This window comes from Jatropha curcas, chromosome 11 (genome assembly GCF_041381405.1).
Source record: "Jatropha curcas cultivar XTBG-Jc1 chromosome 11, XTBG_Jcur_1.0, whole genome shotgun sequence".
NCBI lineage: Eukaryota > Viridiplantae > Streptophyta > Magnoliopsida > Malpighiales > Euphorbiaceae > Jatropha > Jatropha curcas.
Genome location: NC_143161.1, coordinates 559,686 through 574,980, shown reverse-complemented (window position 1 = coordinate 574,980; position 15,295 = coordinate 559,686). Strand labels below are relative to the sequence as shown.

General features: G+C 36.9%; 3 protein-coding genes and 1 long non-coding RNA gene across 6 annotated transcripts; 3 read left to right on the top strand and 1 right to left on the bottom strand.

Annotated features, from left to right (window-relative positions):
- Nucleotides 1–79: 79 nt before the first annotated feature.
- On the bottom strand, nucleotides 80–5,223 carry PCFS4 (PCF11P-similar protein 4). Its single transcript, XM_012236003.4, has 7 exons — nucleotides 4,668–5,223; nucleotides 4,373–4,474; nucleotides 4,020–4,274; nucleotides 2,932–3,783; nucleotides 1,424–2,371; nucleotides 767–1,315; nucleotides 80–318 (listed from the first exon to the last, which is right to left on the bottom strand). The coding sequence occupies exons 1-7, from the start codon at nucleotides 5,004–5,006 to the stop codon at nucleotides 274–276; spliced, it is 3,090 nt and encodes a 1,029-aa protein (XP_012091393.1). The 5' UTR covers nucleotides 5,007–5,223; the 3' UTR covers nucleotides 80–273.
- A 228-nt stretch (nucleotides 5,224–5,451) lies between these two features.
- On the top strand, nucleotides 5,452–7,575 carry LOC110011054 (uncharacterized). 2 transcript variants are annotated; one of them, XR_016318839.1, is made up of 4 exons: nucleotides 5,452–5,565; nucleotides 6,139–6,257; nucleotides 6,372–6,496; nucleotides 6,592–7,575. It is a non-coding gene; the product is annotated as an uncharacterized LOC110011054 (long non-coding RNA). The 2 variants fall into 2 exon arrangements; XR_005178652.2 differs by having other exon boundaries at nucleotides 6,372–7,575.
- A 1,834-nt stretch (nucleotides 7,576–9,409) lies between these two features.
- On the top strand, nucleotides 9,410–10,847 carry LOC105650102 (F-box/LRR-repeat protein At3g59210). The gene is made up of 3 exons (XM_037640591.2): nucleotides 9,410–10,151; nucleotides 10,239–10,382; nucleotides 10,469–10,847. The coding sequence occupies exons 1-3, from the start codon at nucleotides 9,828–9,830 to the stop codon at nucleotides 10,727–10,729; spliced, it is 729 nt and encodes a 242-aa protein (XP_037496519.2). The 5' UTR covers nucleotides 9,410–9,827; the 3' UTR covers nucleotides 10,730–10,847.
- A 1,343-nt stretch (nucleotides 10,848–12,190) lies between these two features.
- Nucleotides 12,191–15,164, top strand: GPT2 (glucose-6-phosphate/phosphate translocator 2). 2 transcript variants are annotated; one of them, XM_089716552.1, is made up of 5 exons: nucleotides 12,191–12,982; nucleotides 13,101–13,326; nucleotides 13,432–13,654; nucleotides 14,224–14,437; nucleotides 14,535–14,753. In XM_089716552.1, the coding sequence occupies exons 1-5, from the start codon at nucleotides 12,467–12,469 to the stop codon at nucleotides 14,640–14,642; spliced, it is 1,287 nt and encodes a 428-aa protein (XP_089572678.1). In that variant the 5' UTR covers nucleotides 12,191–12,466; the 3' UTR covers nucleotides 14,643–14,753. The 2 variants fall into 2 exon arrangements, with proteins under 2 accessions (XP_089572678.1, XP_012091392.1); XM_012236002.4 differs by lacking the exon at nucleotides 14,535–14,753 and adding an exon at nucleotides 14,815–15,164 and having other exon boundaries at nucleotides 12,193–12,982.
- Nucleotides 15,165–15,295: the final 131 nt, after the last annotated feature.

Here is a 15,295-nt window from a genome sequence, read left to right as displayed (position 1 = left end):
TCGAAGTGGCCTCTTACATAGTGTAGCAGAAAAAAATAAAAAAAATAAAAAGTTGGGAAGTACAGGAACAGACAGCAGCTCCAGAAAAGAGAATTTGTAATAATTTTCAGCAAAGATGATATGAATGGTACAATTCCAACTATACATGTACATGTGTCTGACAAAAAGCCAGAGTATAGCAAGCTTAAACACCAGAGGAAGAATAAGAGCATTACTACTAACATGACTAAGCTCAAACTAAGTTACAGAATGTTGGAAGCCGATCTAATATACTTAACTCCGCAATCGTTTTCTATGACTAGTCTCTTCACTGTCGCCCTGTGGACAAGAAAATAGGTTAATGCAAGTCAAAGAGAAGAGCGCATTTATAGTTCTTCAGATGGAATTTATACTTAAAAATAATATCAACATTCGATAAATGCTTTTAAAAGTTAAAAGCCCAACATGAATAAATCTAATGACCAAGTACACGCTTTAACAGGCGGACAAAATTCAATAATCACAACTTCTAATGCAAAATAGCACCGAATATTCCATTAATCTTGACAAGCTTGTGTGCCTCCAAAAAGTAGGCAGGTGAGTGTGTGCATCCATATTCAATTATTCTGATGCTCCACAAACCATAATACTTTAATCTACCCTCAAGGCTCGAACATATAAAAAATAATTCAAATAGATACGTACCAGATTAAACATATTGTTCCAGACAATTAACCGAAAAAGAACGACTAAACTTGCATGAAAAGATATTAACAGAAACACATACCCCATCATCACATCTGAAATCTTCAGGTGGAGCCACACTAGACTCAGACCTGCATTTAGCATGTACTATAGGACCTAACTGGGACCTCTCCATGCCTGCTGTTGATCCATTGGGCGCATTCATGTAGACAGCTCCTTTGTACATCCATTCCTCTGTTTCATCGCTGTAGAAATCATCAAAAGGCTCTCCACATAATGCACAAGCATTCTGCTCCTCATCAGCAGGAACAGCCATTTCTTCGTCATCCTTCTTCTCCACGACAGACTCAGTAGGCAAAAATCCAGGAACTGCATCAGTTCCTAATGCCTCTGCCCCACTGAGCCACATACTTGTATCAACGAACCACTTGCGAGAAGGTTTGTGCTTCCGGTTCTTGGACATCCGGTTCTTAGTGACATGCCAATCCATGTGGCTACTGTGCTCTTCTTGACACTTAAATCTAAGGCCACATGTTGTGCACTGTCTGGGGAGATCTGCATATAAAGCACTTATTGCAGACTCATGGCGCACCTTAATAAGATCAGCATTGAACTCGAGTCCGACAGAATCCTACATATTGTGATTTGTGCCAGATGATTGAGATACAGTCTTACAATGCATTTGTGAAGAGGAAGGGAAAGAGAAAGAGAGAGAGAGAGATGTCATTCAAAGAAGTACCTGTCCAGGAGTTTGTTTTGTCAATGAGATTAAACCTTGAGCCATGAGGGAACCAATCAAGCCCGAAAAAGCACTGCCTGGTGGTTGGTTAGGGGCGACTGGACCAACATTTTGAGGGACATGTATCATTTGAGCCGGGTGAGGACCTGGAGGTAGGGGTGGACGAGTCCCAGCATGTGGTTGCAAGGTGTTTGGAATATTGTTAACAGGTAAAGGCAGCATAAAAGGTACAGGATTAGAACGAACCATACTCATGGCAGCACCATGTCCTTGTGTGGCATGTACTGGATCCAGTGTAGATACCCGTGTCTGATGTGGCAATGAAGAGATAGATAGTGGAAAATTTTCTCGAGCCTCGTTAGATGGGAGAAACTGTGGCTGAAAATGATTAACTTGAGCCTGGTTTTGCTGATTTAGGGTGGCATGCCGACTGGGTAACAGTGGTTGCTTCGTCAAACTGGGCTCCATGCTTTCAAAACCATTGAACTGTTGCTCAGATGAAAAGGTAGACTGCTGTAAACCCTGATTTACAACAGTATTTCTTGCATTTGTTGAATCAAACTGACTTCTACTCTGCTTTTGTGGTGGGAAAATTGGGTGCACAGGAGGTGGATGAGATTTATGCACATTTACAAGAGGCCATACTCCTGCTGTTGATGGTGCAATACTAGAACCCACTCTCGAGGGGAGAGTTGGAGGCCTAACATACTGACCATCAGTGTCAGGAAGTTTGTCAACAAGAGGAGCCAAACTATCACTGACTGAAGAGGATATAACACTTCTAGAAAATGGCATCCGGAATTCTCGATTTCTTCCTTTAGCATTCAGATCTGTTGACTGAGGGTAATGATTCAGCAACTTCCAAGCTTCTCGAGGATAGTGGGAAGCCATAATCTGATTTCTCTCAGGTTGGAAGCCAGGTAACTTAGCAGTAGATCCACGACCAGACTGCATCAAACAAATAAATACTTTTGGACGTGAGACCAAAGCATGAAGCTGACTTTGCTATTCAAAGTTCCATCTAAAAAGAAGAATTTGAGAACACAGACGAACATACAAATTGATTTCCAGTAAATGTAGAAACCAAACTGCTATAATCAACACTAAATAAATAAAAGATCATCCAAGAAAACAACAATTGAAACTATTATTTGTGGAAAGGATAATCAATTACACAAATAATAAGCAGAAAACACAATTTGAATTTGAAAATTCTGTTCGAGCATGAACGATAAAGAACAGTGCTGTAAATGAACTTCAAATGGCTGTGGCAGAAAATGATCCAGGGTGAGGAAACACAAAAAGAAATCCAAATTACTTTCAGTGGAAGCTCTCATCATACTCTCATTAACAACAATTACCAATAATCGCTATCTTTCCGTTTTCAGTTCATGACTTGCTCATATCTAATAGTTAGATAAGAGCAGTTCTGAATAGCATCAAAACAGAACAACATATAAATATGCTTATACAGAAAGACAGACAGCAAACCAATTGAGAAGGCTTACACCCAAAATGGGGATTGAATCTTCAGCAATATCGGAGGAATCATCTATCAATGATAGCTGAGCCTGAGCAGATCGGTTGCTCCTAATATCAGAATCCAACTGGGAAGGACCTCTTGTTCCAAACCCAGGCCTAGTCCCCACCCCTCCAAAAGGCGGAACAGATGATGATAAGAAATCATTGCTCCTATTGCGGTCTGCTAATGTAGGGCTCATATCTTCCCAATCAAATTCCTCCTCTTCAGTATTCTGCCATAACCTTGGAGCCACTTTATTGACCATGCCATCTACATCTAAGCGATCAATTTGCAAAGGTTTGCTATTTGAAACTCTACTCCGTTTGTCTTCTCCATATGCATCTATCAAAGCCCTAGGTCCTTGATGCTCATGTCCATTGGAAAGGCTATATGCAACAGAAGTTTCCAATCGGTTTTGGATATCATCAGAATAGTGTTTTCGTCTCCAATCAGTTGTTTCTTCATCTCTGGCAATGGGTCTACTGGGCCCATAATCAAACAGAGGATGAGATGGTGAAGCCCCCTCAACAAACCTTCTAGGAGAATTGCCCATAGCAAAGTCATCAACTTCTGAAGGCAAAGGCCTTTCAGCTCCAACACTTGAAGGTGCGTGTCTTGCGAGCCTAGAACTTGAAGATGCATACAGCTTATTAGCCCCAAGCATAAAAGAAGTATGACCCACAGTTCCCACTGTTCCCACTGTATTTAATCTCTGGGCTCCAACCTGTGAGGATGTGACCTCTGCATGATCAGAATCATACTCATCATATGCAATGGCAGGTTTTTGTCCATATACTTTTAGAGTTGAAGAAGCTCCTCTAACATGTTGCTGAGCATTCTGCAAAGGGCACGAACAATTTCAGAACTCTAGTTGTCTGCATTATTGACCTTGTGTGACAGTCACATACAGAAAAGCTCATTGCACATACAAAGCATATCAATAGCTAATATTAGATATACATTCTCAGCAGGTTTGATAGTCAAGAAATACATAAGCTATAAGCAAGAAATGAACAATAAAATAAGCCATGGTCTAACTCACATGTAAGAAAGAAATCTCATTAAAAGACTTACATTATCTGAAGTTGAATTTTCCAACTGACGTAAGTATTTGGGATTAACATGAATGCCATGAGTCGGCCTTGGTGAATCAGATGCCTTCAAGGAAGACAAGCCAGAGGATTGACTATTAACTTGTGGAGAAAATTGCAGTTGAGTCTCAATTTTGCCAAGCACAGAAGGTGGGAATACAGAGGACCATGTTCCAAAGAGGTGCCGCATTGAAGGATATAAGTTAGGATGAACTTGTCTGTATGCCTCACAGAAAACCTGGCAAAGTGATAAAATTGCAAAATCATTAAAATAATGCAAATGGAAGTGCAAACTGACGACTACATAACTTCAAGAGAACTCTATAATTTGCTCACCTCAGGCAAACGGGTAGAAAAGTACCTAACATAATCACGGCCAATGTTCTTGACAATGCTATCCAAGAGATATAAAGAAGGCAATTTTTGCTCGACTGGAACCTGCAGAAGATAAGAGAGTAAAACACGTTCTTATTTCAGTATTTTGTTTCTTGTTCTCAATTATCCAAAATTCTAATTTGTGCATTCAGACAAACCTTCAGAACCCCCAATAACTAAAATCAAAACCAACACATAGATTGCCCCAAAATAATACAAAAATATTTCAAAAAAACCTTATTATGCACCAACGGACCTCGATAATACGGGCACAGATAGCATCCGCAATGCCCTCGCCTTGCTCCCTCAGCTCGCCAGCAATAATTGTCAAATCGGTAATGATAGGTTTGGAATTAAAAGTCAATTCATCGAGCACCAGCTCGTAAAGCTGCACTATCTCCTCGGCACTCAAAGTTGGCCCTGCCGCATCATCATCCTCCGCAGAAACCCTAGCCTCCTCTTCCCGCTGCTTCAACAGAGCCCTGAACCTGTCCAGCAATGACGGAGTCGTCTTCTGCGATAGCTCATTGCTGGCCATGGTTTTGGCAGAGCTAGTTGGGAACCTAGGGTTTTGAAGAACTTTCCCTGATTCCATTCCCAGTCAGGCCCACAGAAAAGAGTAACAAAAATAACAATAGTAATAATAATAACGACTGTAAATTAGGGTTTTGAAGAACCATGAGAGGTCGCTGATAGAATTGGTGTTTTTAATTGCCACCATTTACAGAGACGGACTATAGATACTGAAATTGTGTGATTTCCTCTTTTTTTTTTTTTTTTTTTTTTTTTTTTTGCACTACTACTTTCCTCGTGGGATTGGGACTGGGACAAGTATCGAGATGCGTGAAAATTATAGATTTTTATTAACGGTTGAGATTAAATAGAATTTGCTTTAGTTTAGAGATTAACTAACTTGTCCACGTGTACAGTGATATAACACGCTTATACCATTATTTTGTGTATACGTGACTACACAAAATATGTTATTCTCGGTTTGATCTAAAAGGACAAGAAGGCCAGGCCCTGCTTTCCCTCTTTAAGTTTTAAGCAGAGGCCAAACAAACAAGCACAAACAGCAAAATTTTGGGGGGAAAATCTGAGAGAAACCTAACCAGAACTATTGCATTCCATTGTCTAGGATTCCGATTCAGAAGGTTGGCTAGGGAAATTGAATTCTTTTTCTTTGTTTTTTTTTTCTCTATGGCTTGTTTTCTTGTTCGGTTTATTTATTCTGGTGATTGTGTATTTTGCTCGGTCCCTAATTTTTGTCTTACGTGTAATTCTGAGAGAAACATATTAGCTTAAATTTCCTTTCTTGCAGACTTTTACTGAACCTAGAACCTTGTTGTTTGGGTAAAGAAATGAAATTATGCGATAGTGGCATATTTGTTGGAAAAGTTTTATTCTTTACACTTGGATTTCTTAAATTGCATTTAAAATTGGAACAGTGACACCCTCAGTTATACCCCATGCTTATTTGTTTGTTTCTGGGTGAATGGAAATGACTTTTTTGGCTTTTTTTTCATCAAATTCTGCAATCTTCTTAAAAAATAAGTTTGGTATGGTTTGTTTTGCTTGAAAGAGGAAGATGATTGTATATTGGTTTGTCTGGCACTTTATTTTCATCTTGATTAGTTGCAATTTTTTTTTTCCAAGTTCCTTACTTTTTTTATTTTCTGCTTTGGTAATATCATGGACAAAATTGATATTGGGCGCGATACCAAAAGCCAAAAGCTCAGTCAGGAACAGAACTTAAATAAGGGAGGAAATGTAATAGAAAATCTACCAAATGAAGTTATTCAGCACATTTTATCATTCCTTCCAACAAAAGATGCTGTCAGAACTGGTATATTATCAAAGAAGTGGCAATACACATGGATGTTTCTCTTGAATCTTGACTTTTATCTTGACTTTGATGAGTGAAAATCAACTCAGAGGACACTCTTCATGAATTTTGTAGAAAGGGCACTGATGCCTCGTGGTTCCTCAAATCTTGAAAAATTCTCCCTCCATTGTCAGGTGTTGTCCGATGCATCTCGTGTTAATACATGGATATTTGCTGCGATAAGGCACATAAGTTCAAAAGTTATTACTTAACCTTATCGATATTAATATGCCATTTGTTTTGCCTTGTTGCCTATTTACTTGTGAGTCACTAAATGTGTTGTGGCTGCATATAGGCTATGAATATGATGTTAAGCTTCCTTCCGCTGTAAGCCTTCCAAGTTTCAAGGAGTTGAGTGTTTCACATGCTACATTTCTGGATGACCACTCGGTGCTGCAGCTATTTTCTGGTTGCCCAAACCTTCAAAAGCTAAGTCTACTTGAATGTGAGTGGAAGAATGTGAAGGCTGTTAGTATTTCTCTTCCAAAGCTCGAATTCTTGAACCTATTTGAAATTATGGATTTTGAAGACCATCGTAGTGTATGTTAATTTACGATTTTTGGACCTAATCTCAGAACCTTCTCTACATAGGCGAAATGACAAATGATTATTGCATACATTATCGTCACTAGTCAATGCATCCATTAGTATGTATAACATTATTGAATCAGATGGATTGGAAAGAGATGCTGCTTATCTTTTATATAAGCTTCTTAAGGGGCTCTCTCAGGTGAAAAGCTTAGAAATGTCAGACGAAACACTTAAGGTATATTTCCTCATCTGCCTGTTTTTCAAAGATTGACTCATCTTCAATTATATATAGCACCTGTACACTTTGATGATAGAGCACTGCAGAGCATTCTCAAAAATTCGCCTCTTCTTAATTGTCGTGATTTTGGTATGGTGACACTTTCTTGACTACAATTTTATTTCTTTTGTGTATCAACTATTAAGTGTAAAATTATCATTTGGTAGGGTACCCACTTGTATACTGAAAGACAGCTGCATATTGGATTCGATACCTCCTTGCTAATGATGCTCTTCAACATCATCCAAATCAGAAGTTCCTGAATGCAGACAGGAGCTGCGCATCTCATATTTTTCAACATTTCTGTAGAACGAGATGTATGATTGTGGTGGTTTCTTAATGCAGAAGGGGACATTAAGGTTTCCCAAAGAATCAATGAATTGTGGAACCATCTTAAGAATGTTTATTGAGTCCAACTATGTTGCTTCTTATAATTTGTCACCTCTGGCTATTTCCCAGAGCTTCTTACAATGTTCTTACCTGTTTGATTATGTTCGATTACAATGTTTTACATGTTTTATGGTTGCTAACTTATTAAGAATGTTGTCGTTTGGCTATATAGGGCCATTATTGAAAGCCAGATACAGAGATCCTTATGGATGAGAATTGAAATGAGACTTCTCTATTGCATTTTACACCGAAGTTTATCTTCTAAGCATATTCCCTCTGATATGCACTTTGATTCCAGAATAACTACATAGCACCTTACAAATGTGCTTCTATCAAATTAAAATTTACACTAGTGAATAAATAAATCAAATTCTAATCTATACTGAAAAAAGATTCCATGAAATGATTTTTGGAACCTCCCATATTGCAAGTATGATGCATTGATTTAATTAATTAAAGATGAAAACTTTATTTAATATATAGCGAAAGTCAGATTTGATATTTTGCACTAATATTTTTGAATTTTTTTAAAATAATTAAAAATTACATTTAACTTTTCAGATCATTTAGTTATTGAATTTGTTTTGATTTTTATAATTTAATATTATGACTTTTATCCTTTCTTATTTTGCACTAAAAAAATACCCAGATCAAAATTTTTCATCATTCATAAATGTAAGTTTAAATTTTATTAAAGCACCATTTTTTCTAAAACAATAAATTTATAAAATATAATACTAATTTATTTAATATGAAAATTTTATGGATTTCATATAACGAAGGTCAATTTTAAAATATTTAAATTAATATATTTATAAATTCAAAATAATCAGTCAAATTAAGGTAAAAAAAATGTAAATCTACTATTTTCAATCATTTTAATTTTTTTTTTTTTTTGGGAGAATAAATAAATTTAGAGATTGAATTAGCTGAAAATGTAGATACGCGGGCTCACCTACGTAGGTCCACCTATTTCGCGGGTACCGAAGCGACCATCCATGTTGCTTCCGTTCCCGCTCAAAAGGGTAAAAAACACAAACCCTGATTTTGGGAACGCACAATCACTATTCCGGCGACAGGGAGCTGCAATCTAGGGTTTGCAAGTTACAAGTTTGGCGTTTTTAATGGGTTTTCTTCACCTTTTTTTCTTCTATTATCCTTTACAGTTAATATTGTTCTGTATGCTATTCATTTCCCGCGCGCTATACTTCTTGTTCTTCCCACAATTTTAATCGATTATTCCTGTAGTTACTTGGAGCTTGCATGTAATCAGCATTTAGCAGTGTTTTAATTGGGGAATTAAGTTATTTAAGTTAGTATTTGTCAAAAATATGTTACCTATATAAATTAGTAATCGTAGCTGTTAGTGCTTCTGCGAAGAGGGGAAATATGAATTGAACCCAAAATCAATTTCATAGAAACTATAATCTAGTCCAGACATTATCAAACTAAAATTCTTATGTGTTTATTTCAACATTTGTTGTTTACAAGTTTAAGCAAAATTAAAGGAAAATGCATCAGCCAATGCAGCGTTGACCTTTCAATAGGAATAGCTTGTGTAAGATCAGATGATGAGAAAATGTAATGGTTTATAATAAGTGAGACCTTCATTGTCAATTTTATCTTAAGTTGGTTTGCTTATTCCATGTTTTTCTTTAAGGGCCTTCGATATGCGATTTTGTGATTAGTGGAATTTTAGAATAATGGAAGTAAATTCTTCAGTACATAGCACCAAATTGCGGAAGGTGAATGAGGAAGGAAACATCTATAGTAATGGAATAGATGATTTGCCAGAACCGATTCTTGTGCACATCCTTTCCTTTCTTCCAGCAAAAGATGCTGTCAAGACAAGCATATTATCAAAAAAATGGGAATACCTATGGAGGTCTGTCACCAATCTTCGTTTTCATGACATGTGAGTTCGTGGTAGTCAGAGGAAGATTTTCATGGATGCTGTGGATAGAGTGCCTTCACTTCGAGACTCTGTGGACATACATCTGTTCTCACTCTCATGTAAGGTAGAAGAAGATGAAGAAGAATCTGAAGAGCTGCGCATCAATTCTTGGTTATTTACAGCGTTAAATCATAAAGTTCAAGTGTTAAAGTTTCGATTTTTTTTATCCTATATCATATGTTTTACCTTCCTCCTTATTTATGAGTGATTCATTAACTGAGCTCAAAGTTGGCATGTTTGAGGATCTCAAGCTTCCTTCTTATATATGTTTTTCAAGCCTGAAGATCTTGACTCTTAAATATGTCACATTTTTGGATGCACAGTCAATGCATCAACTTTTTTCTGGTTGCCTTGTTCTAGAGAAGTTGACTTTGGATGAATGTGCATGGATAATCTTATGGCTGCTCGTGTTGAAATTCCCACGCTTAAAACCTTGTTGATATTTGAGGGTAGAGATGATAAGAACAATTGTCAAGTTGTGATTACTGGAGCAAATCTCAGAACCTTTGACTATGGAGGTGATCTGAAAAATGAGTATCATTTATATGACCTATCATCATTAGTTGATTCATCTATTGTTGTGGGCAAGATTAGTGATATTGTAGAAGATGATCGTCTGAGAGAAGTTGCTGATCACACAAATAAGCTTCTTGGAGGACTCTCTAATGTTAGAGACCTATATCTGTCACATGAGACTGTAAAGGTTTGTTACTATATCCAGATTGATGGATAATGTGTATTTAAATAATTTTTAGCTTGTTAATTGTCTAATATTGAATTTTGTTTCTAGGTTCTAAATTCCACGGCAGAACCTTTCACCCATTCTAATTTGACTTATCTTAGAGTGAATTTGGGTTCAGTGAATTTCAATTGTGGAGCACTACAGAGCATCCTGCAAAAAACCCCTTTTCTCAGTAATCTTGAATTTATGCGGGTAAGCTTGATTGCTATATATACATGCCCCTTTTTTACCACTTTTTATGAATGTATTGATACCAAAAAGTCTATTTCTAATGTAAGGGGATCTCCTTGGACACTCCTGATGATGAAGATGAATGGAAATTAGATCCGGTGCTTCTGTGTTTCTCAAAGCAACTGAAGACTATATATATTGGGGACTTCTGTGGAACTGAACAAGAGTTCCATGTAGCAAAAAATTTACTTCAAAATGCAAGCGTTCTGGAGAGACTATGTATTCAATTAGCATCGTGCAAGGATGTGTTTGACTCATCAGAGTCCATTGCTATAGGGTCTAGATGTGAAATCTGTTTTCATGCTTGATCTTAATCAATCTCAGCATTTCATCGAGCATGTAAAGGACATAGAGCGGTTATTTTAAGGTTTCCCCTATTGCTTTACCTCCTAAATGCAAATTGACTTTTTAATTGGTAAAATAGAAGTCCTGCTTTTGTATAATCTATTTGATATTTCTAATGTTTATAAAGGGCCACTGGACAGAAGGATTGGAGCTCATAATAATGGAAGTAAGGGCCAATTTTAATCTCTGGGAAATTTTATGAGTTAGACTTGCTCGATAGGACATCCTAATCTCCAAGGAGATCCAAGGGACAAATATTACTAGCAAATGCATGAAAAGACATGCTCCTCGTAACCATTTTGGCCTTTACGACCTATACCTAACATAAACAAGAGACTCTAATAACATCAAAGGTCTGTCTTTTCCATTCAAGAAATAATTGCATTTGCTTAAAAAATTATCATCCGTCCAAAATGGAACCCAGTTCAATAACACCAAGTTGGACAAGATTTTTACGGTTGGTAAGCAATCAGAGGCCAGGTGTGTGTCTCTTTCACAGAGATGTTTTTCGCTCTGGGAGTTGTTGCGAGCAATTAGCGGTGCAGATTGACGGGTAACATCTATCTAGCCAGGCAGGGATGGCTCTGGTTCGTATCATAGTTGTAACTTGCTATAAGCATTTTTAGAAATTGATGAATCGGATTTGTACTTATTTGAATTATTGAAGGCTATTGGACCCATAACTTAAATCGTATGCAAGAGGATGTCTGCTTCTGCCAGAAAATTAACGGCTGAAAATTTTTTTGTGGAAGAGAATTGAAATATAAATATCACAGAGGGAATTGGCATTTCCTAAACAACAGTTCCATCAATCAATTTTGTAAGAGTTGGTAGGGAGAAATTTCTATTATGGAATTGCTAAATAAGAGAAAAATTTTAAACGGGTTTGACAAGTTCAATTCTAAATTTTTAAAATGTGGAAAATAGGAAACTCAGCTGGAAACTTATTAGAATGACAATTTTTGAAACACTTTGAACTCTAAATTGGCTGTAATCTCTCACCAAAATCCAAATTTAGATTTATTTCTTATTTTGTCAACTTCAAAATATATAAAAATATTTGAATTTCATATTACTAAGGGTTAAATTTGAAATTTTTGGTTAAGAGAGAATTACCTTTATTAAAACAATTACGGTTAATTATCATCCTTCTTATAATTATGACCATAATTACTATATTGACAAAAGCTTTTCCACCAATAAAATTTTTATAGAGAAAATCAGCAATCAGTGTCTTAGAGTGAGGAACAAACTAGCAATGAAAAGAACCCAGCTGAAGGATATTTGAGTAATTTCTCAAAATATCACAACTGTCCTACCTCTTGGCCGTTGGGTGTCATGCTGCACATGCAGCACTGGTCAATCTTGGCCTCTCCTCTCGTCTCTCCCTCGCCTTCTCCCTATATAAATACCTCTCTTCCTACCTCTTTTGCCCAGCAATTATAGCTTCCTTTCTTCTCCAACTTTCTCTTTGGTCTATCATCTGATAGACTAATATACCAAAGGTTAACCTTTGCTAATTCTGCTTGACGCCTATATATTCACTGCATTCTCACATTTTCGAGGCAAACAATCACTATTCCAGGAAATTTTGTTTCTTTTAACTAGACCTTAAACCTCTGATTTTTATTTTTTTGTTCATTTTTTCTGAATACTCTCCTCAAAATTCTAGTTCTTTCACTCTTTGATTTGTAGACACCATGATCTCTTCACTAAATCATACGCCCTCTGCTTTCACTTCTTCTGATTTTCTACCCAGAAAGCGTTCAGCTCTCAGACCTCAATCCTCTCCTCTCCCCATTATTCAGAATTCTCAAAAAGGCTTTAGCTTTGACACTTCACTGATTTCAGAGAAGCCACTTCATATTTCTACAGTTGAGAACTTCACATTTGCCGCGAAATCCGGACAGAAGAACCCACTGACAGTTTGCAGTGCCTATGAGGCTGACCGGTCACGGCCATTAGACATTAACATAGAACTGCCGGACGAGCAGGCAGCACAGAGGATTAAAATCGGGATATATTTTGCCACGTGGTGGGCTTTGAACGTGGTGTTCAATATTTATAACAAGAAGGTCTTGAATGCTTTCCCTTATCCTTGGCTCACTTCTACACTCTCGCTTGCTTGCGGCTCTCTGATGATGCTTATTTCCTGGGCCACGAGGATTGCTGATGCTCCTAAAACTGATTTTGAATTTTGGAAAGCTCTGTTTCCTGTAAGTAATTTAAAGCTCTTTTGGATTTGCCTTTCCATTGCGTTGCAAAATTGAAACTTTGAAATAAAACCTGTATTTTGGTTTGTGCATTCCTGATCTTTTATGATTTTTCATTTAGGTTGCGGTGGCGCATACTATTGGGCATGTGGCTGCAACTGTGAGTATGTCTAAAGTTGCAGTCTCATTCACTCACATCATTAAGAGCGGTGAGCCTGCTTTCAGTGTGTTGGTATCAAGGCTTCTATTGGGCGAGGCATTCCCTGTGCCAGTTTATCTATCACTTGTACCAATTATTGGAGGTTGCGCTCTATCAGCTCTCACTGAGCTAAATTTCAATATGACTGGTAAGAAAACTTGTTTCTGTTGCTAAAAATTTTGATATGATATGGAACTTTGAAGGGTGTTGAATTTAAGTGTTTGAGATCTAAATTATGTTTCCTTTTTCTCAGGGTTTATGGGGGCTATGATATCCAATTTGGCATTTGTGTTCCGCAACATATTCTCGAAGAAGGGGATGAAGGGGAAGTCTGTTAGTGGGATGAATTACTATGCTTGTTTGTCTATGTTGTCTCTGTTGATCCTTACACCTTTTTCAATTGCTATGGAGGGCCCTCAGATATGGGCTGCTGGCTGGCAAAAAGCTCTTGCTCAAATTGGACCCAATTTTGTTTGGTAATTTCTACATATCCTATTCTCATGAACCTTTTTAAATTTCGTTTTGATATGCATGCCCTCCATTCAGTTGGAGATTGCACAATTGACTGGTAAACACATAGATAATTTAAGTTACTAAATCATATTCATGAATATGAAGATTGATTGGACATGTTTCTCCTTTCATGTAACTGGAATTCTTTGTTCTAAGCCAGCCTTCTTGTACAAACTAAAGTGTTGAAGAAAGTACTACCTTGGTTTCTGGGTCTCTGTTTGATTGCAACTTTTATGTTGTTGACGATATAAGTATCTTTTAGTTTGTGCCTGCAAATATATGATATAGATTTTCTGTAATGATTTTAGTCAATTCTTCAACATCTGAGATCTTCCATAATTTTCATCCAATTTTGGTTTTTTATGCTTGTTTCATGAAGGGCATTTTTATCCTGCCTTCTACTTATATATAAAGAATTGAAATATTGATCCTGACGTCTTTTTTTTTAAGTGGTACTGGTTGAGTCCAAAATGAAAAGTTAATTTTTTTATATGTTACTAAAAAAATTTTCTGTGGCTTGGAATTTATGCAGGTGGGTGGCAGCGCAGAGTATATTTTATCACCTATATAATCAAGTTTCATACATGTCCCTTGATCAAATCTCTCCATTGACATTTAGTGTCGGAAACACAATGAAGCGGATATCCGTCATCGTCTCATCTATCATCATCTTCCAAACCCCTGTCCGACCTGTAAATGCCCTTGGAGCTGCCATCGCAATCCTTGGAACTTTCCTGTATTCACAGGTATATTTTCATCACTATGATCATTAAGTTTTGAAAGGGGACCATAATGATTTTAACGTGCCTGAACATATTCACTTTGCCACTTGTTTGTACGCAGACAAAAATCTTGAAACTATCCTTTCAGTTTTCTTTGGGGGCGTATATAGAACCCAGAAAAAAGGTCACTCAATCCCCTTTTTTTTTTTTTTGGAAAAGAAGTGGTTGAATTCTTGGCCTAATTACTTAAAGCCCTCAAAAGATTTAATAGTTAGCAACTGGCTCGATTGCCCATAATTGTAGGACAGATTTGATTAGAGTATGAACTAATGAACTACATCATCATCGAGTGTAAGAAAGATTGATGGTGTCTAACAGTATTCTGATTGATATTTGAGCAGGCAAAGCGGTAGAGGAGTCTGAGAATTCCAAGGTTTTGATATCAGACGATAGAAGAATATAATGAAGATTAATATATTCCAGTTTGGCCGGAATGATTGGTAATGGCTGCTTTGAATTAACAATCACTGGTGATGGCCTTTGGACGAACACAGGGAAACAGTTTTTTGGTCCGACAGTTGACAGAAGTTTCTCTCTCATGGTCAGAATAATGATCTTCAGTATAATCTTATATTTGTTGGTGATTAAGTACGTTGCAATTCCCAAAAAAAAAAAAAAAAAAGTACGTTTGCAATTTCATTTCCACTGTACAATCCTTTGTCAATCAATAAAGAAAATGTTGGAGACCAAATTTTGATGCACAATTCTAAATAATAAAACAAGCAATTTCTGACTGATGTGGCTGATAATGGTTATGCACTTTTGCTGCTTCTGTTCATGTAAAAAGATTGAAAACTGTAACTTTCAGCGTTGATCCATCAT

Excerpts from the sequence above, each read along its gene's own strand:
- PCFS4 (XM_012236003.4), bottom strand. The coding sequence starts at position 5,006 with ATGGAATCAGGGAAAGTTCTTCAAAACCCTAGGTTCCCAACTAGCTCT. Across the intron at positions 2,372-2,931 it reads ATTCAATCCCCATTTTGGGT|TCTGGTCGTGGATCTACTGC; the intron begins GTAAGCCTTCTC and ends TGTTTGATGCAG. Across the intron at positions 1,316-1,423 it reads CAAAACAAACTCCTGGACAG|GATTCTGTCGGACTCGAGTT; the intron begins GTACTTCTTTGA and ends CACAATATGTAG.
- LOC105650102 (XM_037640591.2), top strand. The coding sequence starts at position 9,828 with ATGTGCATGGATAATCTTATGGCTGCTCGTGTTGAAATTCCCACGCTT. Across the intron at positions 10,152-10,238 it reads TGTCACATGAGACTGTAAAG|GTTCTAAATTCCACGGCAGA; the intron begins GTTTGTTACTAT and ends TTTTGTTTCTAG. Across the intron at positions 10,383-10,468 it reads GTAATCTTGAATTTATGCGG|GGGATCTCCTTGGACACTCC; the intron begins GTAAGCTTGATT and ends TTCTAATGTAAG.
- GPT2 (XM_089716552.1), top strand. The coding sequence starts at position 12,467 with ATGATCTCTTCACTAAATCATACGCCCTCTGCTTTCACTTCTTCTGAT. Across the intron at positions 12,983-13,100 it reads TTTGGAAAGCTCTGTTTCCT|GTTGCGGTGGCGCATACTAT; the intron begins GTAAGTAATTTA and ends TTTTTCATTTAG. Across the intron at positions 13,327-13,431 it reads GCTAAATTTCAATATGACTG|GGTTTATGGGGGCTATGATA; the intron begins GTAAGAAAACTT and ends CCTTTTTCTCAG.